Genomic DNA, 24,034 nt, shown 5'->3' with positions numbered 1-24,034 from the left:
TACATTATTGTTCTACTAAAATGTAAGTATGAGTTTTATGTTTATTCATTTGTACATACTACTTTCAATTTTCAACTATAATAATTATAAAGGAATACAAAATATAACAATTGCACTGTTACAATTGGCAAGATATAATGTAAAGCTTTCCATACAAATCATGATGCAAAAAGTTTTTTCAGAACTATTCTGCCTAAAACATTACAATTTTATTCCCAACTGCTGTATATAGCTTCAAAAACCTACATGTACTTAGTTACCAAAGGGCGTTAATTTTTATGAGCTGGGTTTCGTTGCTACCTTATCACTTGATAAAACTGCAATACAATGAAGCCAGTGCTTAACATATATTTAATATTTATATATTTAACTTTTTATGGAAAAACATGAGCGTTTAACTTTCATCACTATGAAGCAATTCCATAATGCTATAATTGAAAATATTAAGCTACACATTACAAAAAATGAAAAATCTTAGTACAGAGGTAAAAAACCTGGCATTGAGAACTTCATAAAACCACCAAAAATATTATGTTTGAATGCCCACAAAAATTATGAGGACTCCATCCAATATTCAGTAATGAAATGAAAGAAGAGACAGGAGTAGACTATAGGTTACATGCATAACTCAAGTATATTTTGCCATGTCAGGCCAAATCAAACTTCAAGAGATAAAATAGGTACAAGTCCCATTTAACGAAAATATTAATTAAAACATAAAGCTCTCTTAAAACAATTTATTGGTCATGGACATGGTTTTACTGTAAACTATCATAGGGACAGATTCTATTGTCTACAGTTTAATAAAGTAAGCTACACGAAAGTCTAGTATGTGTAAGGCATGAATTAGAATAAGTACCAAATGATAATTTCTTCTGTAATACTGCAATAATTTAAACCTAAATGTAGACCTTTTTAATTCCACTGAAAATTTAATAACCCTTTGACTTAAAGAAAATACACGGATAACCTTAAACCTTCACCAAGACAAAAACAGAATTATAATTTTATCATTCTGACATATGAAGAGCTCAAATCTAAGCTATCAGCTTTCATCGTTAATAGTTACAATCAATTTTTAGCATTCTTCAACAGAATTTCTAAGTAGCTAAAACTTTTAATTCAGATTATTTAAAATTATTTTAGGGCATAAAACTTTACGCAAAATTTAGATAAACTATAGCCACTATATTAAACTTCATATATTTTCCATTAAATTGTGAGGGAATGATCAATCAAAAATTTATAATGAACAAACTCAAATCGAAATCATGGTCATGAAATATTAAAATCTTTTTGGTGGAAATGGTAAGTTTCTTTTTACCCTCATAATGAAGGAATTCCACAAAGTTAAACCTGAAACTGCTATATTTATCAAATGTGACGTTAAATTAACAATAGCCCAACTTAAATATACCTGTATGCATACTGCTACACAACAAATAAAATATTAGCACTATTTCATGAAACCATTACATTTAGGAACTAAAATTTTCCTCTAGCAATTTGTAACACCAATACTTCAATGAACACGACATCCATTTTTTTTAAATTCCTTTTACTGATGCTTGCACGCCTTACTACAAACATTTGGTCTAGTACAGCAAGTATGTAGATGTAACTTAGCACACACAGCACTGTCTACTTCCTTAAAATAATTTTGGTCAAACTTTTAACTAGTTGAATTGAGCAAAAATATTAGCTAGCTAACACAAATAAGTATTGTCTTCCAATTCATCATATGAACTGATTCCATCAACTTGCAAAACAATGAATTATCACTAACTAGTTTTTATTTCTCCAAACCATTCTTATTACTGCTCGACTCTTTAACTTCCCTTTGCTAAGCAAGACATAAGCACTTTCTTTCCAACTGTCTAAATATGCATAACCTATAATATACTTAGGTTGATAATAGGCTGAAAAATGAGTACTAAATAAAGATGACATTAACCAAGATTAAAAGAAAAACAAGACAATTAATCACACTAGCACAGAAAATACTTCTTCCTATTCTTTCACCCTAATGACACCCCCATGCAATTGATATGAATATAAAACATGTTATATTTTCCACACTTCACAGCTACACTTTTCCTTCACCTAGACCCTTATTTGCTTTATAATCGAATTTCACAACTACTGTATGGTACAATTTCCCTAAATATATTTGGAAATAAATTCTTGAGAAGGTTTAATAAACCTAATGCATTTCAAATAATTACATCCAACATTCTAGCTCCTACGAAAACACTCAATTCCTATTGGCATACAGTTTAGTTAGTGGAACATGGTGGAAAAGAAGCAAGGATCTTTATATATACTTAAGAAGAAGAAAATCATTAACATTCTGTTATCATTATTGGTGACAACACTCATGTTTTTCTTTTGCTACCGGCAGATATAAAAATATAATTAAATTACCACCATAAAAGGAGCAGTTCTTACTTAAGAGGCTCGGGAAAATCCTCAGCTCGGATGAGGCCAAGTCGAGGTTGGCCTTCAGTTGTATTGGGGCTGCCATCTCCACCTCCTTCCCTTGAAGCTCCCTTCAATCCACATATTATCTTCTCAGCATCTGGGTGGGCCTCCATCACTTCTGCCCTGATAGTATCCCCACTCAACAAACCACGACCTCCGTTTTTCTTGTCCAGCGATGGAGGTATATTGGCAGCTGGGCATAAAGCCTTTGGAAATGACAATAATGAATTTAGTCATAAGAGTAGTTAGGTGATATTAACCATGCATATTACACAAAAGAGTATAAAAACAGCACAAGACTTAACTCTCTTTATCAAAATACACTTAGCAGAAGAATTGCACAATCTAAAGGAATCAAGAGGAAGTTGATGACTGCATTTTTATTGGAACCACTAAAATGGAATGGCATTACAATAATTGCATTTAAACAGAAAACTTCAGCAAAAATAATAAAGAATACTCATTAGAATAATTAATATGAAGTACAGTAATAAGGCAATCAATATACTTATTACAGTAATATTTGTGCCCATAACCCCATTATTTTGAAATACCATATTTTCTCATCAACACCACAAATCTCATATTTTTAAATATCTGTGAAAATGCATAGATAATAACACTCCCTTTAATATTCAATAATTATTAAAATGTAAAAATAGTGAATAGTCCATTTCTCATCTTATGAAAGGGAGTTTTGATAAATGAATAGTGAAAACAAGGATTGTACTATGTGAAAAACTCAAGGGTACCAATGACTTTTTCGTTTTAAAGAAGGGGAAAAGTCACTTGATGACAAAACTAGTTCAGGACACCAATCTATGTGACGAGAATTAACGAAAATGATGAAAAAGTTCAATAAATCGTGCTTTAAGACCGGCGACAGACTAATGAAGAGATTTGTAAGTTATCTTGAATAATATGGAGCACGGTTCAAAAAATTTGTCGGGAGATTTGAATGAGAGAAGGGTCACTGCAAAAATCGTGCCTTGGATCCTAACTGAACAGCAAAAAGATAATCGAATAAAAACTTGCCATTCATTGAAAGACCATCTCCAAACCAGCCCATATTTTTTTCCAAGGTCATTACTGGTGACACCTCATTATTCTATGATTACGACACTGAATCCAAACAATATTCAAGCCGGTGGAAAACTTCATTGTTGGTTCACCCAAAAAAAGCTCATCAACTGAAATCAAACCTCAAGACGAAGCTCATTTGTCTTTTGACGTGAGAGAGATTGTGTAATCTGAATTCGTCCCAACAGTTCACACTGTTAATCTGGCTTTTTATATGGCGGTTTTAAAAAGATTGCGCAACAGTGTGCGTGACGAAAAAGGTCCAATTTGTGTGAGTCAAAGGACTGTTTTTTCTACCACAACAATCCACTGGCTCATGCAGGCATTTCAGTGACCCAGTTTTTACCCAAAAACAACACGACTCCTTCGACCCAAACCCCCACACCTGAACTCACTCTGTGCAATTTCTTCTTATTTTCTTGAATGAAGGACAGGAAAGGATAATGCTTTGATGATGTGGAAGTAATGAAGAATAAACGAGGCAGGAGCTGTCGCGCATCAAACGGTTGAGTTTGAAAAATTTTCCCAGGAATGGAATCTAAGATTGGACAAATGTATTATGTGTAATGGAGAGTACTTAGAAGAAGATTTGTATGTTAGATAAAAAAATCAAATACATAACCCAAAAAAAATAATTTGGTTATTTTTGGGTATCTCCTCGTATACCCTAATATTATATGCAACTGGATTATTATAAAAAATGTGTAATAAATAAGTTGAAATCTTTACAAGGCAGTTAGGGGCAAGTGAGAGTGGCATTGTGAGATATTATTTTTAAAAAAAAATTAAGTTTTAATATTTGCAGATACTACACTTTTACTTTTTCACATAAAATTTAGAGGCAAAAATTTTAGCTTTACTACCAAGTAATGATGCGGACCTCACCTTATTGTTTTATTTTGCAAGCTCTGTGTAAGATTTCCATTTAATGTGTTAAGTCTATACATGTTGTAACAAATCAGCAGCTAATGAAACAATGAAATAAGCACACAATTTGTTCATTAACTTACTGATAGACTGTATCCTTGTATATTTTAGGAATTAGGCAAATCATCATGTACTTGAACTCATTTGTGTTGGTCTATGAATTTGCCATGTCTGATGGAAGATAATATGATTAAAACTAAAATCCCATTATTTCATCATTAACCGAGAAGTAAGGACATTTTGATTAGTATGTGGTACATGAAGGGGCAGCAGAGAGCTCTCGGCCGACAAGAGTTACTGGCATGTGTAAGTCAATGCAGAAGGGTGCCATTTTGAAGAATTATACTAAATTGTACTTCCATCTGCAATAAAATATTTTGCCCCAATTTATTCTACTTATGTTTGTGACGGAGCCTGCATCAAACAAGGCAGTACCTAAGATGTAGGTTCACTGTGAAGCAATGCCCTCTCCTAGCTGGTATCCCAGGGAAACGAGTTGCGCACCAATACCCTGGCATCAGCGTGTCGGTGCACAAGGGTGCAATTTTAAAGAATTTTACTCTACTTCAAACTGCAATAAATTTTTCCTGAGCTTATTCTACTTGTATTTGAGAAAGACCATGTATATTAGAGTGGTTTGCATTATATTTGCATGTATGTAAGTTAAAATGAATTTTGAATGAATATAGTATTAGTCTGTGTAAGTATGCATTAGCATGTCTTTTGTTGTTTTGAATGTAGTTACATTCTACTTTGTGCACAGTATCCCAGCCCTCGCCACAGGCCCTTAAGACTGCTAATGGCGTACCGTGTAGTTGACCCTTTAAAGGTCATTACTTGAATCTGCTACCCATGGAAGTAAGAGACTTTTAACTATACACTTAGGATTCTAGGCATGCTTTTCATCACTCTAACAAGAAATAATAAGTTATCTACCTATAATTAGTTGTTTAAATTTGGTTTCTGAAAATAAAATCAAAAACGAATATTATTGAAGCAAATAAATGTCAAGTAAAAGATCTCTTCAGGAAAATTTCAATTACATGCACTCAAGATGGATGTCGGTATTTGACAGAACTCATAACCCAACATAAAAGTCTTTCAACTAATTGCAATTATGAACTATTATGAACAACATAAAGAAATGTATACATGACTGTTGACTTAACATAATAAAAAAAATGCACCTTAAGCATGAATGGATATGTAGCACAAAATGTGATGTTACCCCAAATATGTAAAATTTAATGCGCACGGAAAAGATTAATTATATAAGTAATTGCAGTTATTATGCTAAAAAGAATGTCTGCAAATATGTATTTACATGTGTGTCAGTTAAAATAGGTTTTGCATGAATATATACATCCGTATAGGTATCCAATAGCATGTTTTTTGTTGGTTTTTAATTTAGTTGCATTCTATTATATGGTATACTCGCATAGCCCTAGTAACCTCCACCAGACACCCTTTCCATGGCTTGCGGGGAATCATATAGATGACCCTTGAAAGGTCTTCTCTTAGATGGAACAATCCACTAAAACTAATTCTTTGTTCTGTTCTCTGATGGTTATCTGCTTTTTAAGGGGAATAGTTAGAAAACGGGTGCAGGCAGACAAGACCCAATAATCAAGCTGGGCATAAGGATGTACTTCTTCTCAGACTCTAGTCAAAATTTATAGTTTTCCCCAATCAATGCATATATAAATGTCATTAAATGATCATAATACTTGAGTTTTCAGCACCATAAAATACTGTGACATATGTAGAATAAAAGGTATAATAACAAAACTATTAAAGCCCGTAATTGACAAAATTACACTCATTTAACTATTCACTCTTTGGTTTTTATGTATTTTAAAAAGATAAGAGAAACAGCAATTATGCACTAGCAGTAATTTTGCAAAGATAAAATTTCTGGAATTAATAGAATAACTATTTCAATGAAATGGGGTAATATTAATTGATGAAAAGGAAACAAGGAACAACTTCTGCAGAACTGCATAGAACTTTAATGTCTAACAATATGTGTATTTTACGAAGTTAAGCCTGAAGGAAATACTTTACAACCAGCCATATTACCTGTATTATTCACACAGTTCATTGATGCCAATATTAATATTCCAATTAAGAATAATGGTAACATTAATCACCTTGATTGATAAATCAGCAGAGTAACGAGGGTTATCTCCTTCCACATAAAGCACCTTCAGAAGGAATCCTGACACCTGTTTATTCGTTATAGTAGCAATAATGGTATCTCCTCTCTGCAAAAACTAAAAATATAAGGAATGGGAATTAAAAAAATATAGAATACATAATTATACAGTGTAATGGGTTTAAAAGTAATACACTGATAGCAAGATGCCTTGTTGGCAAGTCTATAAATGAACCTTTATTGCATTTGACTAATCAAGTAAAGCTTGAGGTTCAAACAGAAAAATGCAGTAAAAAATTATTTTCAGCCCTATTCCTTTTAAAAAATCTTGCCAACTATAGTAACACAGAAATATTAATCCCAGTGTACCAAGATATATTTGAATCCATAGCTTGATATGGTATCCTCTGCTGGGGGAGCTCAGCACATGGAAACATCCAATATAATACTCACATTTCAAAAACGGGCATTAAGGGTTATATTTAAACTAAATGCAAGAAAATCCTGCAGGGAGTACTTCAAATGTCACAAAATCATTACCATTCCCTGTATCTATATGCATAATGTGATTTTATATGCCTGCACCAAAACCCCTTCACTGGTCAGAAATAGGGATGTTCACAAGTTCAACACCAGGGGTAAGGATAATCTTCATAATGGCCCTTGCAGGGTAGCAGTACTACAAAAAACCCCAGAGGTTTTGGGAAGACTGCTGTTTAATCGACTTCCTGAAGAGTTAAAACGAATTCTCTCCCAAGAAAATAAAGTCAAAAAAATGTTGAAAACTTTCTTTGCAAATAATGTTTTTCATAGCATCTAGGAGTACATAGAAAGAACCAATGTAGGGAATTCTGTTTTTTAAATCTTTAATACTCATATATTTCATGTACATTATTATTCCTACGAATTTGTATAAATGTTAATGCACCTATAAATGTAATTTAATTTTAACGAAGCCCATACAATTATGTATCGTTCTAAGGTGAATAAATCCATCTATCTATCAGAGAAGAAGACTAAGTATTTGAAACTAATCATGAACAGGAAATATCACAAAAATGTCTCTTCTCTTAAACAACAATATCCTTCATCTAACCTTAGATTATTCTTCTAAAGATATACAGTATTCTATTTTACATAAATAACGGAACTAACTACAATTATTAATTAGGAACAATATTTGTTTTAGGTTACAGCTATACCAAATTACAAATACCACCAATACCATTCAAACAAGTTAACTGACCTTCAAATGTAAGAGAAATCACTCCCCAGTCTGATTTATTAAGTACAACGTTGAACACTTTTAATCCCAAGATTACTAATTTCATTTGGGCAACAATTCTTTTGCATTAAAACTTAGTCCCTCAATAAAAACCAGAATTCAAATCACATAAAATCAAGATTATTGATCCTGGCTCAATAGCATCTAACAAAGTCATCCTTGTTGTCAAGGCAACCCAATACTAACAACTCACCATAGTGACAAGTAACCATAGCAACAACAAAATTTTTAAGAAAATAGAGGTGGTTCAACATGGGAAAAAGCAACTCTCGATTGGTTCACCTACCATCAAAGGGAATTAATTGTACTTTGATTACAATCACACATCTTAATCTTAAACCAAGCAAAAATATATCAGCTAGGAGAGCTGGTAGGGCCTATGATTAACCAACTACTCCTAGTAGGGCCCCCCATGTCTGAAGACACTTGACCTCAATAAGATGACCACAAACTGATGGTATCATGTTTAAAGCACTATTAAGAAAAGCATCAGGAAACCACCTCGGTTAGTTATATCACAAAGTTATGATACAAATGAACAAATTAATCCCTGTATCTATTTGCCTCATCCAACTGTACCAGATAAAGTTTCCACCAAGAGTAGAGGCAAGGCTGTATAAGTAATCACATGAAATCCTTGCAGCTGAATTGAATCAAAGATGACATTTATAAGAACCAAAACTGTTTCAACAAGAGCTTGAAATGTTAAAATGATCAACTAGGTAAGGTATAAAAAAAATTAAGCAGGAGATGAAGAGGGAGAATTGTGCTAAGGCTGTGAGATGAGATAGAACTGCAGGGGTATTTACTAAGTAGAGAGATGATACAGCATATATACAGCATTAGGTAGCAGCAGTATTAAGCAAAAGGAAAGGAAGAAGGATAGTGAGCACAGAACAGTCAAGTGATAAGATTATTATCAATAGATATGCAAACATGAACATACTTAAATTCTCATTCATGTTTATATGCTCACAAGTAATCATATTGACAAACAATTAGACCATGCATACGGTCAACTAGAGGAAACTAATGCAGACATTTCAGGTAGAAAACATGCGATTGTTTGGCGGTAGCCATGACTAAGTAACAACAAAAATTATCAGAGAAAAATTAAGTTTTGCAACTGGCTAAAATAGCCTGGTTTAAACGCCATGATAGAGGCAGACTCAAAAGATGCTTGTGGACAAGGGAAGATTTCACTCCAGTCATATGGTTAGGCACACATTCAGTGTCATCAATAGGTAATTGTATTGGCAGTGCATTTAATTATACTTTAATGCTAATTAAATTTAATGTCAAATGCATGAGAGCAAAGTGGGTAAAGGAATACAAGGCATCAGTTGATGAACCTAGAATGATGATTGGAGGATGGGTGTGGGAGAGATCGGGTGGGAATTTCTTTTAATAGGCAAATAAAAGCTGCAAATGATTTTTACTAAACATCAATGAATGAGATTGTAAACAAGTTACTGACAGCCATTATCATATTGTTTGTATAAAATGATCATTGATATCGATTCTCATTTTATGTTAACAATATATTGCAGAGATTAAAATACAAATATTTCTACCATATGTTTTATATCATTTCCATTTTCAAGTTTAATAATGTGGAGTAAGCATTAAAATGGAAGGAAAAGATTACGCTGGATTTACAAGAAGGGTAGTGTTTATTCCCTGAGTCCATCAAAAACCTTTCTTAAACAGTAGGCATCCAATTATCATAACAGTACTAATGAAAAAACTAAATAAATGCACAACCAGAAGATATGCATTTTATCAAAATACCAGTTGCCCATTAGAAGCATTACATGTGAATACAATATTTCTTTAATGTAAGGCATGAAATTACACTGGAGCACATGAAAAAATGATCCATTTCAACCACTGAAACAGTTCACCCTTTAGACACATTAAACCCAAGATAGAAGACTTCTTTCTGAAACACTACATTCAATCCTCACTTTTACTAAGTACTATGCACAAAAAATTCCTGTTTTTGCAAGATGATTAAATATAACCTGCGCTTCAAGAGACCAACGACAATCATAAATTTCAAGGAATAGCAACTAACTCAACACATCATCACACCATGAGATTAACTACCCTACTAACCTGGTAGAAATGCCTTGTTCTTGTAGCCTTATCAACACGCAAAAATGTTTCATATGGAGGCATGATGGCATAGTAATCTGAAATGAAAGAGGACCTTCATTGAAGCCATTGAAATGCATTTCAAACTGTAAAAATTATTACTCAAAGATTGCCAAACTATACCTTCTTCTCCAGTCCCTGCACTTGGAGCTTGACCACCCCATTGGTGGGCATCCACACAAGAAGAATCAAACAAAACATTGGCTTTCTTCACCAAAAACTGCTGTAGCTTCAAACGCTTGGTTCTGTCTTGGAAACTAAAGATAATCAAAGATTAGCAGAGACAAAAATGAAACTGAATTTTAAATATGTATTATAATGACATTGCTTAGCTGCAACATCACTTCATATCTTAACCTTTGCACAATCAAATGAGCAATTAAAATTGTTTATTAAAAACAGACCTTACATCACTGCTTAGTAAGATTCCAAAAAAAGCTGAAATAATATACAATCTCAACAGTCCACTTTCTCTCAAACAAGCCTTGAAGTCAATAACAATCACATAAAACAAAACTTTCCAGGTTATTTTCAACTGTATTATGGCTGGAGTCTGTGAATTCTTTGCAAATGTTTAATAAAGTGTCAATGTAATGAAAAGATCTAATACATTGAAACTGCCATCCAGTTAATTTCATTAAAATTATTCTACCTTGTATTTAAATTACTTTTGATCAATGACAAGCATGTATAGCCCAGGTGTTAGCAAAAGTCAAGCATTTGGAATTTATTGAAGAAGGAAAGTGATTATGTACAAATTAAGCATCAAAATGATGCACACTAGGCAATATGCAATAGGTTTTTGATGTTGCACAGATGAACAGAGTAAAATATTCCAAAGAATCCAAGTTCGAAAAATTGCCACCAATTTTCATGAAATATCATATCTATGAGGGCCATTTTATCACTCACCTTCATTTTAGATGTTTTAAGGTTATGTATAGTGAAGAGCATCAAACTATGCAGTCTCACAAATTAACTTCTTAACCACAAAATTTGCCTGAACAATCCTGAAATTAGCACTTTCCAAGCTACACAGCATCCCTCAAGCAATTTTCTACTGAATGCAAGGCGTGGGGAAAAATTTACATTGATGATTCTGATTCTACAAAGGAGTAACATTTTCAGACAGCATTGCTGACATGTTAAAATTTGCAACACATGATCAATGAGAACAAGTTATACTCCTAATATAACATATATTTCAATCTTTTATGCCCCCATCTAGAAGCTAGACATTTATTTTTAAATCCAACAAGAATTTAGAGCACATTAGCCATGAACATCCCAAAATATATATATCTGCCAATTGATAATAAGATTTTCTGTCCAATTCATTATTGACATTACAGAAAAAATAAAGCCCAGTATTCCTTTCAAATATATATAATTAATATACTATCCACAGTCATCGCCCAACTAATGATATATTTTAATTTTGGGATGAAAAAAATCAACAAGGAAGCAAAAACCCACTCGGGCAACTCCACAAAAACCCAATCTCCGGAATTCATGACTTTGACAGTAAAAAAAAACTAGCAAACCACAGTAAAAATTGGTTTATTTTCATAGACGAGAGCATGCAACCCATTATGTCTGCCAACTCTTCAAAGAGAAAAATTTAGTTATCCTACCCAATCAAGAAACTGGCCGAGAACCGCCTTCTATACATTAGCAAGCAAGAAAATTGGGAAACTTCTTGGAACTATATAAAATCAGCAGCATGCTACTTGTCCAGGAAGTTGAATCTATCCAACAGTCACGTTATAACCTAAATTCCGACATGTTCACATTTTTAAATGGGAACAATCCAAAATGTGGCTGTTCACTGAAATGATTTAATCACATACATACTACCTTAGAAATTACTCACCAAGATTTTTCCAAATGATTTCTGTTAAATCAAACCATCTCGTCGAACTGAATTTTAAATACATACACAGCTCGCATTTACTTTTGGTCACAATAGTATGCACAAATTATCAAGTTGGTAAAAGTAATTGCAAGACCAAAAATACGGATAATATCCCTCCTATTCTAGGAGAATATTTTTCACTTGGAATTACATCCCAAAGGCTACAAACAAGTAACTGATATGTAATTCTGCATATCACGATTAGTGTCATATTTAATAACCTGCAAAAATGCGTTGAATAATTAAAATAATCATTGTGACAATAATTATTTAAATTGCTTACCTTAATTATCAGTAGATACCATGATTGATATCCAATCATATTTTGGCTGTGCATTAACAGATAATGAATCATGCACAACCAAACACCTTACACAGTTCTGATTTATGTGTTAAGCTCACAACACAATTGCATAAATTGAATTCCACAGGCCAAATCTCTAAAATAATTTGAATAACCTTCTAAAGAATCATAATATACTCAAAAAAATAATTACAGCACTATAAAAAAAACCTTAGAAGTGTGCATGCTTACATTATGCCAATAATGACAGAGAAATCAGTGAAATGCAACTGCAAATGTTATCACTTTCAGCGTCGAAAATATTTTAAATAATTGGCTAACCTTAGCTGTTTCTGCCGCTCTTGATAGACAGCAAAGTCAAGATCGGTAATATCAAGCTTCACCAGCTCTCCCTCCCTCTCGCCATCCCAAATTTTTTGTAGCTGCTGTCCGTGGAAGTTGAGACTTTGAGCTATTAACTTAGGATCCATGGTTGGCTCCATGGTATCCTTTTTATCGCTCCGACCAGAAATCAGAAGTTATCTACCTATAATTAGATGTTTAAATTTAGTCTTTGAAAATTTCATCGCTTAAATTTCATTCGAAAGCAAAAAAAATATCACCCAGTTAAAAAAACCTCTTCGGGAAAATTTCAATTACATGCACTCAAGATGGATGCCGGTATTTCATAGAACTTAAAACACAACATAAGAGTCTTTCAACAATTAAAATTTGACTTATTACGAACAACATATTCAAATGTATTTATCAAGGAACTGTAAATTTTACATAATGAAAAAATTACACCGAAGGTATCAATGGATATCCAGCACTTAAAACAAAATGGCGTTACTCCAGAAATGTAAAATTCAACGTGTATGGAAAAGATAAATTATCAAGGCATTTGCAATTATTACGCTTAACAGGATACCGGAGAAAATCACATTTATTTGTGTTTCCATGTAGCATGACAGAAACTACAGATAGATACAGATATTTGAACTCAATGAATTCCGTACGTACCTTTCTGAATCCACCTTATCTGACACTCGAAACATCTATAAACGATATAAAGTCGAAGCAATTGTTGCCAAAGAATCGATTAAGATTGGAGACATTTGAACCAATTGGTATGGATCAGAAATGAAAAAAGTAATCCTCTTACTTTGAATTGTATTTAAACAACGGATTTGGACATAAGTGCATTTTATGATCGCTGAAATCAAACCAAAGTCATTTTATGGAAATCAGTCGAAATTGTAGTTAATATCATTGACACACTTCAGATTTTGGCGCTGTATGTTCGGCAACGAAGGCATCATCTCGATTTGTTAAAGAATCCAAGTAAAAATAAACTTGGATCTGAGTAATTGTATTCGCCTAAAATAATGGGGAGGTCAAGAAGTAGAAGTAGAACTCCTCGCCGGCATCATAAAAGCAAGCATTCTAGAAAAAGGTCGAAATCTCGTGAGAGGAGCGCCCACAATAAACATAGGGAGAAATCCAGAGAAAGAAGTGCTAAATCTAGGTTAGTTTACCTCTGTAGCCAAAGTAATGCCAAAATATATGTTTAATTATTGGGATGTCTTAACGTTTGGTGTCACCAGTTTACCGTAAATCTCTGCCGTCATGTCGTCGACCTCTTGTTTGTAATTTATCCACTTCAATGGCATGACACGTTTCTCCGAAATACTTTGCAGGAAACGATCACTTTCAGAATCCTCCAGTAGTAGTTCAGTATCGGATGACGTTCGCAGTGGCAGAAGCAGAAGATCTCGGGATAGGAAAATGGATGAGGTGGAAAGGCTGGCTGAAATGGAGAGACAAAGGTATTGGTGAAGGGACGGAGTCGGCACCCATCTCACACTGCCGAAATTTATCCTGTTAAAAAGTTTAATGTGAATTTCTTTTTTGCAACGTCTGATAAGATAATAAGGTTCTCAGAAAAGGTAATTATCTCTTCAAAATCCTTTCACCAAAAGCATTAGTTGAATGCATTCTTCTATTTCTGGACCTTCGGCAAAAATCCTTATCGCTTTCTCGACAATTGGCTGTGATTGAGATTTATTTCATTGATGAGTTAAGATGTTGACACATATTGTTTTTATGTTTCAAAGTTTTTTTAAATGAAGTAAGTAGGAAGCTATCAAATTGCATTTAAGAGAGGCTTAGGCATCTGAACTTCCAACGCCTTTTTGTCTCTTGTTTTAGGTATACTCCATCAAACTTGAACGTGAACAACATACTCATCTCTCAGTCCTTGGATCCACTAATTGACCCACTCATTTCGAATGATGCTTGTCATGCCACTAATTAATGCAGTTTATTGCACTTCAATTTTTAAGTGATGACTTACAAGGTGGTGAAGAAATGCATCGACTTGGCACTTATCAAAAATTGTTTTCTCATTCCTTTAAATCATATCTTCGATTCAAATCCGATAATTTTGCCTCGTTATATCTCCCTACCCTATCCTATCCCTATGTGGAATCTGTAGTAACCATCAAAGCCGTCTAGGGAAATCACAATAATGTAACATAATTTTCATTCTCTTGATAGGGTGCTATGCCAAAAGTTGTGTTAATTATGCCATGTTACATTTTTCCCATGGCATTCATTTAAGCATATTTGTTGCATGTTCGGTAAATTGTATTTGCAAATATATAATCGCAATGGCATTAACTTCTGCATCTACGAATACATCCTACAATCCACCCAAAATGTGTGTGGCAAGGGGTGCAATCACACCTACTGGGCTAGGTGAGGGATGTTATATTGTTAGCATAATGTGTGATGTATAAGTGGTACAGGTTTCATTGATTTGACTCCAGTGTTGCTTAGGTGGCTCCTTATGCAAGTTGAAACGTAATCAGATCGCCATCAGCAACTATGGAGGTAATACTCTGAGCAATACAATGCATTGAAATTTTGCTTTTGCGTCAGCCAATGCCCATGTGATACTGCAGGAGGCTTGTTGAGTCTTTTCATTCCTTTTATTCAAATCTAGAAGGTGGTTTAGCATGTCAAAAGTCAAATTTAATACTACTGGAGGCTCATGTAGTATGTTCTTCCCAATAACACAGCTAGGCTACAGTTTATAGAATTTTAAACGCCATATGAAATCTTTAAAATTTCTTTGTATGCCACCCACATGTTGGTAACAAAACAATTGTACATGAGACTTGTATTTGTATGCTGGGTTCTGACATACTCCATGCCCAAGCAACTGGACATATGCTTGAGAATTTGTTTACAGTTTTAAAGTTAATGTTTACTTGAAGATGGGGGGTAGTTAGGTAATGGTATTGTTTATTGGTTCCTAAAAGATATCAATTGAATGTGTTACATTGATTGCAAATATTGCAGACAAACACAATTCATTGCAATTAAGAGTTTGATTACAACTGTATAGTCACCAGAAAAAAAACAGTAAGTAGGAGCAGTAATAGCGTGTTTAAGAATATAAATATTTATCTACCAAGGGAGATCTTGATCCTGAGATCAAGAAAAGCCAAAGTGGTGACTTCTGCTGGGAAAGTTGCTGTCATATAATATGGTTTTCTAATATTTAGGGAACGGTGTCTCAAAATGTCATACCAACACACAATATAATGGAGCATACTAGAGGGATTTACTTCTGGTTCTCCAAGGCCATATCAATTGCATAAGGCCACCTTGAGGAGCACAGGCTTGAGGCTGTATCATGATAATACATGTCCACACCCCACAAATTTTGTTGCTGAATATCTAAGAAAAATGAATGTGATGTTTTCTCCTCATCCTCCCTGTAGTCCAAAGATAGCCCCCATATGGTTTTTCCTGTTTAACAGTGTGAAGAAACACGTCTATAAAAAGCATGTACTCAGGTGTAGATGAACTGAAGATGTTTCAACTTGCAGTTAGAAGGCAATACTGAAGTCAAATTGATAAAATTTGTACCACAATACATTTCATATTAAACTACCAATATAACATACAATTTTGCATTTCTGATTGCTCTGTTATTTATTATTAGAAATTTTATGATCGCTCTTTTTTAAATGACCATCATCAAGGGCAATGTGACTGGCTTGTCAGATTTAATCTGAAGATGATTAAGTCCCTCATTTTGATATCCAGGTGAGGACAGTTCAAGAAATCACATCTGTTAAATGGAATCAATGAATAAAGATCGGAGGTTCAAATGTGCACTCACTACAAGTTTACAGTTCAGTAAGGGATATGAATATGTATGATTAGATGCAATGAATAGTATTAATCATCTTTGCTGTATGTTAAATGAAAATAACCTCAAGAAGAGTTGGATAAATCACACAGGATATATGAATAGTAATTTGGAAGAGGGAACTTTGTACTGTGGAAAAGTTTAACAATCAAGGGTGAAGCCTGTGATGGCGAGACATATTAAAAGACTCAATATGGTGAAGATTGGGATAAAACCCAAATCCAGGTTTCATAAACCTGGATTTGTGAAAGCCCTGATTTTTCAGAAGCATAGATTTTTCAACATTACTGTTGCATCCATAATTAAAAAATATGTCTTTTCCACGCTTTTATTGGAACTACCCAGCACAATATGCTACTCTACACTCTAGAAAGGAATGTGCACAACTTTCTTGGAAATTTCTGATTATGTAGCTAGTTGAGAGGGAGAGGTCATGACCATGGTTTCAATCACAAACGGAAAACCATAAAATAACATTGGCTCTTGGAACTAAACTATGGCAATAGTAAAGTTGAAAAGAATAAGGAAACCAAGTATTATGGAGGAAGAATAGAAATTTAGATGAGGGAAGGAAACGGAAGAATGTGAACTCAAGAGTTAAGTTGAAAACAGTATATAGTAGAGTTTCATAGTAAGCTGAGGTAGGTAAACTAATAGGGTGTAAGAAGTATAGTGAAAGGTGCAGTTCACAGATATGTAAAGTTAACAAAGGAAGTATGAAATCAGTCCACTCTAAGAGAAGGAGAAAGTAAGAAGGGAAAATTCATGCTAACAATCGAAGATAAATCAGGAAAATAATTAATTGTACCAGGAAAAATTCATGGAAGGGAGAGATTACATAGAGAAACTATATGGCAGCGACATAACGCTAGTATGCTTAGACATAAAGAATATGTCATAGATAAGGGTAGCTTAGGTCAAGGCTTACTTTATGGCAGAATAAGAAGGGCATTAAGGGAAAAGAAATCAAATAACGCCGTGGTGTTAGAAAAGATTCTTGTGGAGCTACTTGAGGATTTATGAAAGCTTGGGCGAGTTTTTATTGACTAATTCATAGAATTAATGAGGGAGACAATTGGCGGAAAGATTTCATTAGATCAGTGTAAATTGTTGGATACTGAATGGTACAAAGGCAGATTGAAGAAAACCAAGAATAACGATTCCCTATGGTGGACTAAAAATGGACGGAGATGGTAAATAACCAGTAAATATCAACAATGCTGGAAAAAATTAGGGAATAATGACAAGAAGGGAAGACCTGATTTATATAAGCCGCAAAAAAAACTATGGCATAGGAAACCAATAGTAACAAATAATCTTTGGAAGTAATAAAACTTGAAAAACTCAGAGACAAAAATTGCATAAGGGTAAAAAAAAAAAGGATTAACCCATGAGGTTAATGTTTAGTTACTGAATGTATCCGGATTATTTAACAGCCAATAAATAATTATTCTGCAAATGGTATCCATTCAAAAGCATATTACAGAGTTATGCCTAAGTTACTATTAGTTAACAAGAAATAATAAGTTTTAATGGTTGTAAAGTAGTCATTAGCAGTTCATCCTCCTTACAGAAGGCCTCTCTTTTTTTCCATATTTATCAAATTTTTTCGAAAGTTTCATTTACCCCATTTAAATGAACTCAATTTTTTTAAATATTAAATTTATTAATTTCCTGGGTTTAATTCATGACTTAATTTTTTTCTTTATTTTATTTATGTTGGTTCATTCAAATTTGTTTTTCTAGAAAAATATTTCTTGGATATGTTAATCACTTTTTAAAATGATGATTTGACGAGTCATCTGAACTGATCAAAAAGTTATGTCTCTGTTTTTTCAGCCATGTGTATTTTTTATTTACTTAAAACCACAGCTGTTCTCTAACATGAGTTACATTTTATTTCACTTGGCGATTGATTAACATTGCTCCAAAAAGTCTAAGAAAGTAATTTCCGCAAGAATTATATGTAAATGATTGACAATTTATGGTATATAAGAAACCCTTCTACTTAAGGAGTCCTACATCAAATTTTTAAGTGTTAGCCCATATTTTGTACACCACAAAAAAATTTTGCATGTTGTCACCATTCTTTCTTGTGAAACAGACCTAGAAGATGTAGTCATGAAAGAGTAAAGGAAAAATCCTATTTCTTTTTGTTAAACCTAACTTTGAACATTATGACAGCATCTTGAACCATCCCTTAAACATTTACTGTATCTACTTGTATCTACTTGGTATAGTACTGGTTTTTTAATTCTGAGGAATCCTAGATTTTTGTCATGGTCAAACTTTTTCATTTTGTAGGGCGATTTTCATTTTCCATCACTTAAGAGGATCATGATTCCATATTAATGGTAGTAATATGGCAGTGTGAATTTTCGGAGCTGAAGTTTCAATCCCTCAAAAGTATTTGTGCTTGCGTGTAGTTTGGCCAACAATTCTTTGCTGAAAATTGCACTTAAAATCTTGCAAAGTTGTCATGAAATAGCATTCATTTAGATTCTTAAAAAAAAGCCAAAAGCTTCAATGTAGGACTCCAAAAACTCCTAGTTGGGTATTCCATCTATGGCAAACAGGATTTTTATTTTTGGTGTACCTTCAAATTTTTTAAAAACTTTTTATATCAATTTTTTATTTACCCATGAATATCAATGGCACAGGAGAAAATGCTGCAATATTTGCCCATTTTTATTAAACAGTATCTGTTGGGAGATGAATGAGTTGGCATGACGGCGCAAGACCTTGAAAAACAAAATTTTTTTATCCTAAAAAACCTGTAACCTGGAATCATGCAATTAATTGCTGATCACCCTGGTATAACTCCTGTGACTGTTTCTCCCCAGGCGTCAGAGGGAGTTGGAGCAGCGGACGGTAGAGGAGGAGACTGCTAAGCGAATCGAGGAGCTGGTGAGGAGGCGAGTGGAGGAAGAGCTGGAGAGGCGGAAAGAGGAGATAGAGGCTGAGGTGCTGAGGAGGGTAGAGGAAGCCAAGAAGATAATGGAGAAGCAGATGATGGAGGAAATGGAGCGGAGGAGGGCACAGCAGCTGGAGGAAGAGAAGAGAAGAAAGGTATGGTTTCAGGTTTTCCGAGGAAGAATTCTCATTTCCTCTGCTAAAAGTTTTGTTATCGCACACAATTTCTAAGGTTAACGCCTCCATCATCTTCAAAGATGAGTACCAAAGTCATCAAGTTCCTCTCATATGTGTGCTAGCACTTTAATTTTAAGGTGCAAGTCAAGAAATTGTTGATTGACTGACCATTTCCCATACTTTGTCTTCTTCCATGTTGAGGAAAATTAGTTTCCTAGCATTACTCAGGAAGAATTCTTAGCCGTGGATGGTACTAACCCCAGGTGAATTATATTTCTTTGTGTGACTTTACTGCTTTACGACATTCATTTCTCTGTATATCTAGGCCCTGAGCAGTTTGATGTCTGCACATTTGCCTCTTATTAATTTGAAACAATGGTTGATAGGACTCCTTAATTATAGATAGGTTGGCCTACCAAAACACTCACACTTTTGTATTTCAAGCCAGTTTTAAATTTACCTTTACATAGCTGAAATTTCCACAGTCTAAGGACACCTGCTCTTAGACTGTGTGCTCCCTTCCTCTAAAATATGCAACTGGTTGACACATTACTGACCTAGCTATCATAGAGAAGATCCCAGAGTTGGATGAATCAAGGGGAGTTTACCTGCACTCATCCAAGTTTTCTTGCATTATCTGTTAGTCAAAATATAGAAGAGAAATCAAAAATATTGGTCTGACTATATTAAAAATATTTCCTTAAGGGTTTTTTATGCCATTGTAAAGGTGATAGAGGAGGGGTATATTGAGATTGGTATGGTGATTTATGGGGAAAATTAATCCCTCGCCTGTGATCAGAGGCATTTAAAATATCAAGACCTTCGCATTTACACAGGGGGTATTTCCTGAATAGATTTACAAGGAAATTAATCCAATTGCTAGGGTCTGTATTCAGGAACTTACAAATACACACAGTCACACTGATTAGCCCGAAGTGTTTTGCGGGGAAGTTTTTCCCTTCCCAGAGATTGGCTCTGGGCTACCTTTAGCAATTACGTGTTAACTATAACTTAAGAACTAAGGAAATAATGTTGTGAAGAGTAAAAAGGGAAAAAAAAAAGTTTCCTTAGTTTTAACATGATATTTTGCCCTCCTCCTTTTTTTTCCATTTGTTTTTTTCTTGTGACTGAAAGGTTTAATTCTGTACCATTTTTTGTTTTAACAGCCCCATTCCATATTTTGTCCTATTTATATTCCCTAGTGTTGGTATTGCTTTTCTGTAATAACAGAGAGTGCGTGTGTGTGTTATTCCCCTGAATTAGGTCCCTGGCGTGTGGATTCATTTCTTCACAAACCTATTCAGCCTCTTCCTAGTTATCGCATAAGTGGTTAAGGTAGCTCAGAGCCGGTCCCTGTTGAGGGAAAAGCTTCCCTGTAAACCACTTCTAGGGCTAACCAGTGTGACTGTGTGTGTATTTATTTGTAAGTTCCCAATTACGGCCGTTGGCAATAGGATTAATATCCTCGTAAACCTTATCGGGAAATACCCCCTGTGTAAATGTGAACGTTATATTTTGAATGCGTGTCTGATCACTGGCAAGAGATTTACTTTCCACACAAATCACCACATCGATCTTAATGTTCCCCTCCTTTTTTACTTTTATAGTGGTGTAAAAACCCCTTTATGGCTTAAGGAAATATTATTTAATATAGTCAGTCTTAAAAGAGGCCATAAGAAGCTCAATTTATCCTTTCTCAAAATATTGGCGATGAAGACATTTGAATGTGCAGAAAAATACTTGTTGTTGTACTCACTGTACTTGTTTTTTATTGTTGTTATTATTCCCTTATATTGGAGCTACAATCTCATCTAGTGTAAGGCTCATCTTAGATAGACTTTGAATGGCCACTGCTCATGTTGATGCATGTCACAGTATTAAAATGGGATTTCTCACCATTGTCAGTGCATTGGATATCATTTCAAGAACTGCTATCTCTAGTTATTTTTGTTTTCTTTCATCCCTTGGATTATGATCGACATCTGTTCATTACTCCCTAAATTCTAGCTCATTGTATGCCAATAATGATTAAGAAAAACTGAAGTATCAGGCTGTGTAACCTACCATTTTGTTTTTGTCATCTATTTACAGGAAGAGGAGGGAAAGAAAGAAGCAGAATTGGAAAGGATCATGGCTGAAAATAAACGCAAGGTTGAAGAAGCTCAGAAAAAATTGGTGAGTAGTGTGTTTAAAAGTAATGTTACTCAAAATGCCAAGTTATTAAAATATATAATTGTATTAGTTAATTGGAGGACACATTAGTCCTGTGGATAGAGTGTTAATTGACCTGGTGTCAATGAAACTATTTTCAATAAAATTTCAATTTGCATGCAAAGAATAGTAAGGGTGCTCAGACTCCATTCATTCAAAACCTACCTTAAACAGCAGACTACAAGGAATGATAATATCAGTTTTCAGATCCACATGCTTTTCACATCCAAAATGCCTGATATTTTCCTGTCTACACCTCACCCAGTATTTTCCTTTGCCTTGCACTCTTCAAACATTCCATTACTTCTCAGCGCCCATCTTTCCTGTTTTCTCCAATGTACACCTCTCCTCAGTGATTCATCATTCAGAAACAAACAATGCTGCATCCCATATCATAGATATAAGTAATTTTTTGAGTTGCATGGTCAAAAATCAATACAGCAAGAAGCACAGCAGCCCATGAAAATAGAACACCAATTATATAAATATATTTTTAAAAGTACATTCATAATAATGTTGTGTTTTTAAAAGCATTTTTCTCAAAAAGTTACATGGAATTTCAACTTTTCGGTTAGCCCATTTTATTTAAAGTCCTAGTAACCTTATGAAGCATGAAGGTAATCTATGCCCTAGTTATCATGGCTTCCCTTTGCTAGCCATAGTACAGATAATATAAAGTAGTGCAACCCAGAAACATAAATGTTTTTTCTAAAGTAAATCTTTGCCTAATTGGTTCCTAGGAGGAGCTGATCCATTAATCAGTTTAAAGCAAATGTCATCATATTTCCTTCACCTCTTGGGAATGCTAATCAAAGTATCTCCATTCTGTCTTTCAGGCTGAGGATAGATTGGCAGTGGTTGAGGCCCAATGTAAAATTGAAGAGGAAAGACAGAGACTTCGAAAGGAACAAGAGAAGCGAGTTAAAGAGGAACAGAAGAAAATTCTGGGGAAAAACAATTCCCGACCAAAACTTTCATTCACTCTGAAGCCTGCGGTATCATGAGAAAAACTGTCCCAAACAGGCAAGTGGGGCCTATGTCTGCCTTCCCTCAGGCAGGTGACACCTGGGACTGTGCTCACGCTAAACTCAACGTGGAATGTTATAGCATGGCCAGCAGCCCTCCATGAAATGCCCACTTCAGTCATCAGGATGATGAAAAAGGCATGGGGAGTCAACATGTATTTTCCAATGGTGGAAAGTGAAAAATGCTGTGTAAAAAAAGTTGGCAGGTGTTGTTCTGCTCCATGGATGCCTTCCCTTGTTTTATCCTGCACTGTTTCTGTGGTCTTTAGAACAGGTGGGGTGGTCAGTTTAGGAATGGATGCTGTCAGGTGAATTCATTGTCATAAATAAGTTCCCTAGAGTCAAACTTGGCCAAATCAGTGTGTTTATGGTCCTTTTCAAGAAGAGTGAATGGATTTTCTAGGAACGTTGCTAGTGAGAAAGTGTATTTTGTTGATTCTCTTGAAGGAATTGAGCATTGATTGATTGACTGATGTATGAATAGAAATCAATTTTTTTTGCGTTTAAACAACCCTAATGCATTTCGAGCACATAGGAACCATATTTCCGGCAAAGACACAAGTCCATACCTGTGTGTGATTGTGTGTGTGTGTGTGTGTGTGTGTGTGTCTGCGTGTGTGTGTATGGTTTTGGCTTCGACTGAACTTCTTTAAAATGCCTAGTAACTTTTTTGTCTTTGCTGAACTTTGGTACATGCCTTCGATTTTCAGAAGGCATAGATTTCTTGCTTATCAACTCCTCTTTTTTATCAGTAATTGAATATTGTTGTACATTATCAACGCAGAATAGGGGAGGATATATCAATCATGAAAATTCAGTACCAAGGATTGTTTCTTTATGTTGGAAATACCAGTGCAACCACCAACAATTACAGGATCAAAACTTTGTTCTAGTACAAGGTGAGATATCATGAAATATGATTCATGGGTGATATGAAGAAATTTCCCTCGTACCATCCTTTGAATTTAGGTAGAAGCTCTGTACGTTGCTTTTTTAAATAAAAATATTCCAAATACCCTGTTTATTTACTGAAGAAATGATTTTTCTCCAACATTTTGGCTTATTGTAAAGCAGCCTATTTTTCTCTCAGAACTGGGTGGAAATGTTTGCTCTAGTTTCCACTAAAAGTATTCATTATTTGTTATTTTGTGAAAACTGTTATAATGTTGGCTTATGAGTGAATCATTTGTTGGATGTAGT

The 24,034-nt window shown here is 34.3% G+C and overlaps 2 protein-coding genes across 2 annotated transcripts in view; one reads left to right on the top strand and one right to left on the bottom strand.

The window, feature by feature from the left end:
- The window catches only part of LOC139699083 (NK-tumor recognition protein), a 48,660-nt gene extending 35,253 nt beyond the window's left edge, over nucleotides 1-13,407 (bottom strand). The window contains exons 1-6 of the mRNA XM_071598084.1: nucleotides 13,307-13,407; nucleotides 12,626-12,830; nucleotides 10,209-10,342; nucleotides 10,047-10,123; nucleotides 6,639-6,761; nucleotides 2,449-2,687 (exon numbers count right to left, since the gene is read on the bottom strand). Of these exons, the coding sequence (XP_071454185.1) occupies nucleotides 2,449-2,687; nucleotides 6,639-6,761; nucleotides 10,047-10,123; nucleotides 10,209-10,342; nucleotides 12,626-12,786 (734 nt within the window). The 5' untranslated portion in view covers nucleotides 12,787-12,830; nucleotides 13,307-13,407. The remainder of the gene's footprint in view (nucleotides 1-2,448; nucleotides 2,688-6,638; nucleotides 6,762-10,046; nucleotides 10,124-10,208; nucleotides 10,343-12,625; nucleotides 12,831-13,306) is intronic.
- Nucleotides 13,408-13,599: 192 nt separating this feature from the next.
- Nucleotides 13,600-23,841, top strand: Arglu1 (Arginine and glutamate rich 1). Its single transcript, XM_071597594.1, has 5 exons — nucleotides 13,600-13,811; nucleotides 13,984-14,112; nucleotides 19,352-19,577; nucleotides 21,690-21,773; nucleotides 22,646-23,841. Exons 1-5 carry the CDS (start codon nucleotides 13,672-13,674, stop codon nucleotides 22,811-22,813), a joined length of 747 nt encoding a protein of 248 aa, XP_071453695.1. The 5' UTR covers nucleotides 13,600-13,671; the 3' UTR covers nucleotides 22,814-23,841.
- The last annotated feature ends 193 nt before the right edge of the window (nucleotides 23,842-24,034 follow it).

This window comes from Hetaerina americana, unplaced genomic scaffold (genome assembly GCF_022747635.1).
Source record: "Hetaerina americana unplaced genomic scaffold, ioHetAmer1.1.p SCAF_9, whole genome shotgun sequence".
Taxonomy (NCBI): Eukaryota; Metazoa; Arthropoda; class Insecta; order Odonata; family Calopterygidae; genus Hetaerina; species Hetaerina americana.
Note: the sequence above shows the minus strand (reverse complement) of the source record. Positions and strands in the feature narration are given on the sequence as shown.

Bases quoted from the DNA above. Each gene is read 5' to 3' on its own strand.
- Arglu1 (XM_071597594.1), top strand. From the start codon at position 13,672: ATGGGGAGGTCAAGAAGTAGAAGTAGAACTCCTCGCCGGCATCATAAA. The intron at 14,113-19,351 runs GTATTGGTGAAG...GTTTCTCCCCAG, and splicing joins GCTGAAATGGAGAGACAAAG to GCGTCAGAGGGAGTTGGAGC. The intron at 19,578-21,689 runs GTATGGTTTCAG...ATCTATTTACAG, and splicing joins AGGAAGAGAAGAGAAGAAAG to GAAGAGGAGGGAAAGAAAGA.